At 51.7% G+C, this 11,423-nt stretch overlaps 1 protein-coding gene across 2 annotated transcripts in view; it reads right to left on the bottom strand.

Annotated features, from left to right (window-relative positions):
- Window positions 1-958: 958 nt before the first annotated feature.
- Window positions 959-11,423, bottom strand: part of TNFRSF13B (TNF receptor superfamily member 13B) — a 35,300-nt gene continuing 24,835 nt past the window's right edge. For both annotated transcript variants that reach the window (XM_001161361.7, XM_016932352.4), the window contains 3 exons: window positions 10,648-10,893; window positions 2,221-2,406; window positions 959-1,692 (listed from right to left, as the gene is read on the bottom strand). In XM_001161361.7, the coding sequence (XP_001161361.3) occupies window positions 1,442-1,692; window positions 2,221-2,406; window positions 10,648-10,893 (683 nt within the window). In that variant the 3' untranslated portion in view covers window positions 959-1,441. The remainder of the gene's footprint in view (window positions 1,693-2,220; window positions 2,407-10,647; window positions 10,894-11,423) is intronic.

The following is an 11,423-nucleotide window of genomic DNA, read 5'->3' as shown; positions in this document are numbered from 1 at the left end:
GAGACAGTGAGATTCTGTTGCTGAAGCTGCCCAGTCTGTGGTACTTTAAGGAAGCCCAAGCAAACCAATGCAGCGTGGTAGCCCACAGCTGGTGAAAAGATGGAATGAGCGACGGAGCCCCAGGCTTCCTGTCTACACCTCCCAAAGTGCGCTACGGGATCCTTTGGTGGGTGCAGGTTTGCAAGATAATTTTAGGAGGTGCAGGGTGCATAATTTCAATGTACATTATTATGGATTTATCTTACTGTGAAAATGCTTCTAAGAATAGTTTACTTAAGGTTTACATGCTACTCAAGATATAGCTTTAAATGCTAACAAAAAGTGGACTCAAATGAAAACATTCTCTTGCTGTGGTCCAGGGAATCTCGATGTTTTTTCCAGAGAGACTCGTAGCTTTCAGCTACAGCTGCCCTCCCCTTCCTGTCCACTGCACACCCCCACAACACCACACATATACATACATACATGCACAGACATACACATGCACACACATATACGTACATGCACACACATACATGCACACATATATGCATGCATACACATATACATACATGCACACACATACATGCACACACATATGCATGCACACACCTGCGCGCGCACACACACACACACACACTGTGCGTCATGCCCTTACTAAGGAGGCATGGAAGGGAATGTGTGTCTGTAAGGAAATGAAGATGGCTCAAGCCCCTGGTTCCCTGGGTGTTTGCCCAGGCACCCTCCCTGCAGACCTTTCTTTGGTCTCTTTCTCTCTCTTAGTGAAAGAGAGAAGCAGAGCCCCAGTGGGTACCCGGCTGCTTAGGGCTCAACCCAAGGTCACAAGCTTCCTCGAGAGCCTGGTGAGATGGGGGCACCACAGGGCCTCCCAAACCAAGGGGGCAGCGTTCAGTGGAGCCTGATGCCCAGGAAAGTGATAGACAAGATGTCTCAGTTCATCAAAGACCCAACCACAATGCAGTGAGGAAGGGCAGCTGCCAAAGGTTTTATTCTCCAGGAAGAGGGGCTCTCGGGGGCTGTGAGCAGCAGGCACGAGGACTTTTATTGCACGTGTGGTTAGGTGATGACGACCTACAGCTGCACTGGGAACTGGGACTCAGAGTGCCCCGACCTCCTGCTCTATCTCTCTCTGTCCCTCTCTCCCTCTCTGTCTCTCTGCCGCTCTCCCTCTCTGCCTCTCTCCCTCTCTGCCTCTCTCCTTCTCTGCCTCTCTGTCTCTTTCCTTCTCTGCCTCTTTCCCTCTCTGCCTCTCTTCCTCTCTGTCTCTCTCTCCCTCTGTCTCTCTCTCCCTCTCTGTCTCCTCTGTTTCTCTCCCTCTCTGCCTCCTCTGTCTCTCTCTCCTCATATCTCTCTCCCCATCTCTCTCCCCTCTCCCCACCTCTCTTTCTCTCTCCCCTCCTCTCCATCTCTCTCCCTCCTCCTTTCCCTCCCTGACCCCCATTTATGCACCTGGGCCCCCCTCCTGGGCAGGCACACACACAATGCCAAGGCCACTGTCTGGGATGTGTGGGCAAGGCTGCAGGACTGTGGTCCTGGTGTGGCACCCCCACCTTCCAGCACAAGTGGGGTCGGGGGTCCCAGGCGTGACTGCGCTCTCCTGCGTGGGCGCCCTGCACTCAGGGAAGCAGAAGCTGCAGGTCTCCACTGGCTCGGGGGATGTGCTCACAGGGCTGCCGGCTTCCATCGCGTGATCTGCAGAGGCGAGAGTGGAGGGCGTGGGCCAGGCCTGGCCCTGCACTAGGGTAGGGGTGACGGTGTGGGCAGCCGCACTCTCCCCCGACCCAGGAGCTAAGGGCAATCACCAGCGTAGAACGCCCCCAGACAGGTGTCAGTGTCCGCCAGTTGCTGATCAGAACCTGTGCCGGGGCAGGGGTGGGCAGGCAATTCTTGGCTCTCACTTCTGTCCAGCACCGAGCCTGCCACGCCCCCCAAGGGGACACCTCCTCCTGGGCTTAGCCCTGAAGGCTCTGCATCTGGAGAATCCTGGGCCCAGGCAAACCTGAAGACCGGCACCCCACACCCACCCTTCCCGGGTGCCACTCTCCCAGGTATCTGTCTGCCAGGATGTCTTAACCTGATTTTATCAAGGTATAGCAAGTAACAGGGATGAGCCCTGGGCCTCTCCACCTAGAAGTAGGGGCAGTGACAGGACCGAGGGATGGCCCGAGGCTTGTCACCCAAGCAGCGAGAAGGGCGAGGACCCCAGTTTCATGCACTCACCCTGGGAAGACTTGGCCGGACTTTGACGGGGCCTTGAGCGGGGCTGGCAGGAGCAGGGATCCCCCCTCTTCTTGAGGAAGCAGGCCACCGCCACCAGGAAGCAGCAGAGGACGGCACACAGGCAGAGCCCCAGCGTGCTGTAGACCAGGGCCACCTGATCTGCACTCAGCTTCAGCCCCGGGAGAGCTGCAAGACAGCGTGAGACCCCTCTCTGCAGTGCCTTCTCCTCTTCCCGTCATTAGGCTCAAGCAATCCACATCCCCCCATCCCCCTGCTGTGAGCCTGTCTGGCTCCTGGAGAGGCTGGGCTCTTTTTCTGACCCTGAGGCTGCTGGGATGCTCTCTGGATCCTGGAGGAAGTTGATCCACTCCCCCATCCTGGCAGCAACTTTCTAAGGCCTCAAAGCTGGAAACGTGAGCTAGGCCTTCTTGTTGTCTCCACTTGCTAGGGCTGTAATTGGGACAGCGCTGGAGATGGGCTGATGGGTGAATCGACAGACGAACAGACGATGCTCCAGGGAGCATGTCTCTGTGCATCCTGAACTGGGCCCTTCCTCCAAGGAGAAAGCTTCCTGAGTGAGCGTTTACAGTCGTCCCTTGGTATCCATGGGGGACTGGTTCCAGGATCCCCTACAGATACCAAAATCCGCAGATGTCCAAGTGCCTGATACAAGACGGCCTCACATTTGCATATAACCTATGCACATCCTCCTATACGATTAGAGTCATCTCTAGATTACTTATAATAACAAATACAATATAGATGCCATGTAGAAGGGTGTTATACTGTATTGTTTAGGGAATAACAATGAGAAAAAATGGCTGCAGAGGTTCAGTACAGATGCAACTATCCCCTATCTTTTCTGAGTGTTTTCCAGCTGCTGTTGGTTGAATCCACAGACATGGGTCGCACGACACAGAGGGCCCACTGTGTTTGAGAGTAGGACAGGCGACGTTACACTGAGACCAGGACAGCAGGTGCCAACCAGGAGGGCTTTGGGCATCAGGGCACCTGGCCACCCTATGACTCAGGACTTGTGCCTCCAGGTTTGGATGCCAGAGACAGACTCAGCCCAGGTGAAAGCCCTCCCCTTGGAAGTTCTCCTTATCCCAAAAGCTCTTCCTTGTCCCTGGAGCTGGGCATCCTCTAGGCGCTGGGTGGAAAGACAGATGAGCCAGATTTAAGATGACATGTCAAGAAGAGCGAGTCCCACTTTGTGCCGGGCACTTCCCCTACAGCACCCCCTTCATCTTCCCGCTCTGATGGCAGACAACTACCCCCATTAAAAATACTGAGATAGAATTTGTATACCATCAAATTGCCGTATTAAAGTGTACAACCAGTGGCTTTTAGCACATCACAAGGTTGTGCAGCAATGGCAACTGTCTAATTGGAGACAATTTTTATCACCAAACAGAAACCCTGTCTCATCAGCAGTCACTCCCCATTCCCTCTTCCCAGCCCCTGGCAACTGTTCATCTCTTTTCTGTCTCTGTGGATTTGCCTATTCCGGACATTTCATATTAATGAAATCATACAACACGTGGTCTTTTATGCCTGGCTCCTTGCACTTGGCTTTGAGTTTTCAAGGTCCACCATGTCCTGCCGTGCTGTGTATTAGACCTTCGTTTCTCTTTAGGCGGAATGGACAGACCACATCTGTTTACGCATTCAACAGGGAATGGGCATTTGGGTTGCTTCCACTTTCTGGCTATTGTGAATGACGCTGCTGTGAACATTCACATCCACATGTTTGTGTGGATGGATGTTTTCCATTTTCTTGGGTGTATACCTAGGAGAAGAATGGCTGGGTCACATAATAACTCTGTTTCGTTTTTTGAGGACCTGCTGGACTGTGTTGCATAGCATCTGCCGTTCACACTCCATTTTACAGATGACAAAACTGAGTGTCTAAGATATTGTTCTCGGTCTTAGACCTGCACCCGGGAGCCGGTCTCACCAATTCCCAGGCCGGTGCTCCAAGCCCGTGGGCCACACAGCGGCCCCAGGGCTGGCACTGCCCGTCTTCCTCACACACGCTTTTAGATTCAGGAATCTCATAAAGTGACAGAGCTGCCAGGACTCTTAGGGGTCATCAGTGTCACTCTGACATTTACAGGGGGGAGATGGGAACTTGGGGTGAGTTCGTGTCACTCCGCCAGTCAGTGGCTGTCCTTCTGTCCAGTGCCCAGAGCTCAGAGAGGCCTAACGGAGGAAAGCAAAGACCCCAGGACCTGCAAACTTGGTGCCACATATCCAAGGCTTACCTGCTCCTATTCACCTCTCAAATCAAATGCAAACACTGCCCTGGAGGCATGAGCAGGGGAGACGCTACCAGCCCTCAGAGCACAGACAGAATGCCAGGCTACAAGTTGTTACTAAGCGGAAATGAACGGCGTTGATTCAAGGAGGAAAACTAAACATTCGTGCATATTTCAAACATTTCATCATAAGATTCTGAAACCCAACTGTTCAGAGACCATGCAAGTGTTCAGAGACCACACCCAGAGCACAGTCACCCGACATCATGCCCTGTGGACCATCTGGGCTGGGCTGGGCCTCATCCTATCCAGGAGAGTGCCATGGGGGCGAGGTTGTGCCACTCCGGGCCTCTGCCTCAAGAAGGCCTGACAGCCTCGGTGTTTGCTCCCTTGGGCCTGAGCCACCACTCGAGAAGTCCAACTGGAGAGTCCCAGTGGAGAGGGGCAGGCCCTGAGATCAGCTGAAGGAGAAGCAAGGCCTGAATATCCCAGCATCAGAGTCGAGCCTCCAATGGCTCTATCCCCAGCACCATCTGCATGACAGACCCCAAGCAAGAGCAGCAGAAGACCCGCCTAGCTGAACCCCGCCTCCCCACAGAGCCACGCAAGGTCACAACATGAAGATAAGGATCTGGTGCCAAGTGTCCGGATCTGGTGCCAAGTGTCCCGATCCAGTGACAAGTGTCCTTATACAAGAAGAGAAGGGAAGAGACACAGGCACGAGAGAGAAGCCATGTGAAGACAGAGGCAGAGATGGGAGTGATGCAGCCACAAGCCCAGGAGGCCTAGTTCTGACCTTATTCCCAGAAGGGGTCACGGGCACCCCCAATGTCTGCAGGACACAGAGGCTGAGCAGTTCCATGGCTGATCACATGCCAGCACCTCTCCCTCCAGTTCTAATCTCATGCCAATGCACTGTCCCTCTGTCCCCCTCCCAGGTCTCTGGTTCCTATTATTGCCAGAAGTAGCCTCTCACAGGGCCCCTGCTGCCATCGCCACCATCCAGGGGCAACAGAGAGCTCTCCCCACAGCCCTGCTCTGACCCCTTCTCCCATGGCTGCCCCTGCCCCCAGCAGGACATCAGCCTCCCAGCCTGGCACATAGGGCCCTCTGTCATCTGGCATCTGGTCCCTCCTAGTGCCATCTCCAGCTGCCCCTGAATCCTTGCTCTTCCCAACTCAGTCCTCTGCAACCCCCATGTTGGGGGACAGGGTCCTGCCCTTGGTGCTTTTCCTCGTCTTCTGCCGGACAGATGAGCAGCCCCACCCAGTAGGGCAGGCTGCCTGGGCCACCTGTTCCCCTCAGGGAGACACAGACACTCCCTGCACCTGCCCCGGAGCCCGGGCAGGAAGCTCCTCGCGTCGGCCTGGAGTCGTCGCAGTAGAACCCCACGCCAGTCTCCTCTCCTGCTCAACATCTCAAGCCATTTTCAGTCCAGCTTGGGAGCCTGCCCTGCTCTCCCCACCAAGCCCCATGTGTGAGCAGCAGGGCTTTCTGTGCTCTCTTGGTGAGCATGTGGAGCGGTCAGTCTCTAACTTCAAAGCAGATCTGGGGTGGGGTCCCTCCTGCTTCTGTGGAGTGGCCACCACACTCCTGCAGGCTGGGAGCCCGAGAGGAAGGGATTTATCCCAGCCTCCAGCACAGAGCCCCTCACAGCCTCCCAACGGCACAGTTCTCTGCTCCTAGCAGCACCTGTACCTGCTGTTGCCTCTGTCTGGAACCCTGTCTCCACCGTGTGGCTTCAACATAGTTGCTTTTTGAATGAGCAGTTCCAGCGCACAGAGCACATGCTCCCCCAAAAACATATTCTCCCAAATCACCCTCACAGCAGCTCTATGAAGGCGAACAACTCCAGCCTCACAGAACTAAGGCTCAGAGAGGGTCGGTAGCTTGCTCCAGGTCACACAGCTTGTGAGGGACATAACTAGGGGTCTGGCTCCACACTCCACACCCGCACCCCAGCCTTCCCTAAAGACTCCTCCTCGGGGAAGCCTTCCTTGTCCCCGTGTCACCTGCAGCTGGGTTACGTGGCCCCCGTGCACTGAGAGGAATTTGTCATCTGCGTGGCTTGTCCACTGCCTGGCCTTCCACGAGACAGTGAGCTCCATGGGTCTGGGACAGGAACTGCCTCATTCTCCCCACTCCCCATGCACAGCAAGCCTGCCACAGTTCCAGGTCCCACTAAGGAGTGGCAGTTCTGAATGGGATGCAAGAGAAACCTGGAGTCAGGGTGAGGTGGGACCTGGCAGGGCTGGAGACAGGGAACGGCAGAATTCAGGGAGCCCACGGAAGGGGGCAGAGAACAGGTGAGCCCTTCCACCGTGTGCAGCTGGACAACTTGGTCACATGGTGTCCTCTGCTCTCTGCCCTTGAATAGGTCCACCTCTGGGTCCCTCCCCTGGCCATGTGGCTCTGTACTTCCTGTTTGCAATCCACAGCAAGCTCCCCTCCTGCCCCACCAGCCCATGCAGGCATCAGAAGTCAGAACAGAACAGACCTTAACCCTGGGCCCCTGGAGAAATAAAGGGCAGGGTAGGGCAGTGCACAGCGACAGTCACAGAGCCACCAAAAGCCGCGCCATGGCACAAGTGTGGCAGCTGATGTAGGGTGAGGCATGGTAATGCCGACCCCACTGGCACCAACACATCCTCACACAGCCCCCAATGCTCACAGCCTTGGGCTCCATCCCTGGAGCCAAGATGAGGCTCCGAGGTTCTGCCTAGTGCCCTCTGGCAAGGGGGCTTGGCTGATGGTCACACACATGAAGTGGCTAACCTTGTCCCAGGGGCAACAGTTCACCGCCAAGGAGCAATAGCCTGCAGACGCCACTCTGGGTCATTTTGCTATTGCAGAGGGGACAAACTTTGGAACCCCCAGACTGTGCTCAAATCCCAGCTCACCCACGCATTCCCTGTGTGACTGTCAGCAAGTCACTCCAAATTTGAGACTCACTCTCTAGATCTGTGAGATGGCTAGGAATGACCCACGGGGGAATCTGTTGCATCAGAGGTGGGCAATGTTCCAGGTTTGCAGGAAGTTTCAAATGCATCACTGGATGCAGGGAAGGTGCGCAGGTGGCCAGACACCAGGGCGGCAGGCATGGCCCCTCGCATCTGTGGCTGGGCTCTTCAGCCCCTCTGTATCCACACCCCCTCCTTGTGAATCTGCACTTCTTCCCCTCAGGAGAGGCTGTGCTAGATTAAAAATGGCCTTGAATTCACCATGGCTACAGGTTTCCCCCCTCCCCCAGCTTGCTCCTTCCACCAAGAGGTGACGTCTGTTTCCCCTCCCCTGAATCCGCTGGCACTGTGAATGGAAAGAAATGCAGCGGCGGTGATGAAGTGTAAGTTACCAGCCTAGGTGGCGAGAGGACTGCGTGCTACTGTCTGCTGCACTCCTGTATCGTCATGAGATGGACGCACCTGGCCAGCCCACTTGTCCCAGGAGGAGGATGAGAGGCACATGGAGCAGAGCCAGCCTGGCACAGCTGAGCCCAGCCAAACCCCTGACTCGGGAGAAAGCACACACCTCCGCATTTGGGGATGGCTTGTTAGGCAGCAGCAGCTAACTGACAGGAGAGCAGGAGATGCCAGGCTAAGCAGGGACAACAGGGTGCTGGGCAACCTCCATCATCAGGCACACAGGCCCTGCCCATGGGACCTTAGCCCTGGGACCTGGCCTCATGGAAATGATGTTATCACAGGAAAGTCACTGCAAAGGAAAGGAACCAATCAGCCCCAAGAAGAGCAGGACAGGCTGAAAGCAGGGCAGATGCCATCGCTAGTGTTTATGGATCCACACGGCATCCCTCTTCTGTCCTTTCTGATGCCACAGAGCAGGGCAGGTGCAAAAAGAGGTGTTTGCTGGGATAGGATTAATTAGATCATTTCTGATGCCTGGCACTTACCAGATGCCCAGCTCAACAGGACCCTTCTTCCCATGTCCAAAGTGGCCATCTCCAGCCATAAGTTTTTTCATTTTCTTTACTTATTTTTTATTCTTTTTATTTTTATTTTATTTTATTATTATTATTTTTTTTGAGACACAGTCTCACTGTGTCCCTCAGGCTGGAGTACAATGGCACGATCTTGGCTCACTGCAACCTTCACCTCTTGGGTTCAAACAATTCTCCTGCCTCAGCCTCCCAAGTAGCTGGGACTACAGGTGTGCACCACCAGATCCAGCTAATTTTTGTATTTTTGGTAGAGATGGGGTTTCCCCTTGTTGATCCGGCTGATCTTGAACTCCGAACCACAAGTGATCCGCCTGCCTCTGCCTCCCAAAGTGCTAGGATTACAGGTATGAGTCACCATGCTGAGCCTTCTCTTTTTACAATTTTTTTCCCTCTGGCAGTTGTTAATGAACTACATAAACTTTTTTAGTGATACCTTTCCCTTCTCTTTCTTAGGAAGCCTCTTTTGCCTCTAAATGGAATCTGATGGATTCACAGCCAGATTCTAGCAGATGCACAAAGAAGAGCTGGTACCAATTCTACTGCAACTATTCCAAAAAATCAAGGAGGGTCTCCTTTAACTCATTCTGGAAAGCCAGCTTCACTCTGGTACCAAAACCTGGCGAAGACACAACAACAACAAAAAGAAAACCACAGGCTGATATCCCTGAGGAACATAGATGCAAGATGGATTACAGATTTAAATGTAAGACCCTAAACTATAAGAATCCTAGAGAAATCCTGGAAAATACCATCCTGGACATTGGCCCTGGGAAAGAATTTATGACTAAGTCCTCAAAAGCAATTGCAACAAAAACAAAAATTGACAAGTGGGATCTAATTAAATGAAAGAGTTTCTGCACTACAAAATAAACTACCAGTGTAAACAGGCAACCTACAGAATGGGAGAAAATGTTTGCAAACTATGCACCCAACTAAGGTCTAATATCCATAATCTATGAGGAAGTTAAACAATTCAAAAAGCAAACAACAAATAACCCCACTAAAAAATAGGCAAAAGACATGAACAGACACTTTTCAAAAGAAGACATGCAAGCAGCCAACAAACATGACAAAATGCTCAACATCACTGATCATCAGAGAAATGCAAATCAAAACCACAATGAGGGACCATCTCACACCAGTAAGAATGGCTATTGTTAGTAAAAAAACAACAGATGCTGGTGAGGCTACAGAGAAAAGGGAACGCTTATACACTGTTGGTGGAATGTAAATTAGTTCAGCCACTGTAGAAAGCAGTTTGGAGATTCCTCAGAGGACTTAAAACAGAGTTACCGTTCAGCACAGCAATCCCATTACTGGGTATATATCCAAAGGAAAATAAACCATTCTACCAAAAAGACACATACACACGTATGTTCATCACAGCACAATTCACAATAGCAAAGACATGGAATCAATCTGGGTGCCCATCGATGGTTGGATAAAGAAAATGTGGTAAATATACACAATGAAATACTACACAGCCATAAAAAGAAAAGTATGTTTTTTGCAGCAACATGGATGCAACCGGAGGCCATTATCCTAAGTGAATTAATGCAGAAACAGAAAATACCACATGTTCTCACTTATAAGTGAAATGCTAAGTGTTTGAATACAGATGGACATAAAGACAGGAACAACAGACACTGGGGCCTACTAGAAGGGGGAGGCAGAGAGAGAGGGCAAGGGCTGAAAAACTACCTATTGGGTGCTATGCTCACCACCTGGGTGACAAGACCATTTGTACCTCAAACCTTAGCATCAAGCAACATACCCATGTAACAAACCTACACATGTACCCCCGTATCTAAAATAAAAGTTGAAATTATAAATAAAATAATAATAGAAAAAGATGGAGTCTGCAGCACTGGTGGAGGGCAGGTGGTGGCTGCTGCTCAGGTGCTCACACAGGTGGGTCTGCTGCTTACTTGTGCCTGTGCTTCAATGACTGGCACAGCCTCGGCAGCCTCTAGTGCAAGGCTCTTCCTCACATGGCAGGTCCTTTCTCCTGCTTTCTTCTTGTCCACAGACTTCTGGAAATGTTGCCTACATTGTTTTTTTTTATCCTGGGATGATCTCCCTGGCTTCTGGCCATTTGCTTGGACTCTGGGCTTCATGCATTGTGGACTCTCCTGTTCTAGGCCTGGCATCAGGCCTCCCACGCTTTCTCACCCTGCGTGACACCATGCAGGTTTGCCTTGGGTGGCTTACCTGGACTTGGTTCTGAGCCTCTGTGCTCCAATCCTTGGTACCTTCCCGAGTTGTCTGAATTGTTTTCAACTTCTCCACTCCGCTGTCTCCTGAGCTCTGGTGGAAGGTTCACTGGGCTCCTGAGCTTGTTCTCACAGAAGTATGCACATTGCTTAGGGTGCTGTCCACAGATGGAGGCACAGCTGATGCAGTCCCTCAGGAGATGGTCATAGAACTTGCCTTGCTCCTTGCGGCAGCTGAGTGACCCTGGGAGAGAGAAATTCATGATACTGCTGGGTGACACAGACTAACAGGAACTCTGGGTTTGACCACAAAGGACATCAAAGTTAAAAAAAAAAATACAGTAAAATTCCAGAAGGCAATTCCAGAGTAAGCCAAGTACTTTTACAATATACACATTGAAGACTATGCATTGTCCTCTAAGTACTATTTTAGCTGCATTGCATTTTGATGTGTAGTATTTTTCCTCTACCTAGATCAAAATGCACTTATTTTTCATTATTATTTTTTCTTTGACCTATGGGTTATTTACAAGTGCATTTCTTAGTTTCCAAACATATGAAGATTTTCAGTTATCATTTAAAATTTAGATCTGGATTACATTGTTACATAAGACTTTTACTTGCATTTTTCAAGCCTCATCAAGGAGAAATATATTTCAAATCAGCATAAGGAAAGAAGGGGAAAAGCCAGAATCCTCTTTGACAAGCTAGGGGAGGGGGCTGGAAGGAAGGTGGAAAAGTTCACATGAATAGTGTTTCTTCTGTCTTAATACT

Source organism: Pan troglodytes, chromosome 19 (assembly GCF_028858775.2).
Source record: "Pan troglodytes isolate AG18354 chromosome 19, NHGRI_mPanTro3-v2.0_pri, whole genome shotgun sequence".
Lineage (NCBI taxonomy): Eukaryota > Metazoa > Chordata > Mammalia > Primates > Hominidae > Pan > Pan troglodytes.
This window is presented reverse-complemented; position numbering and strand designations above follow the sequence as displayed.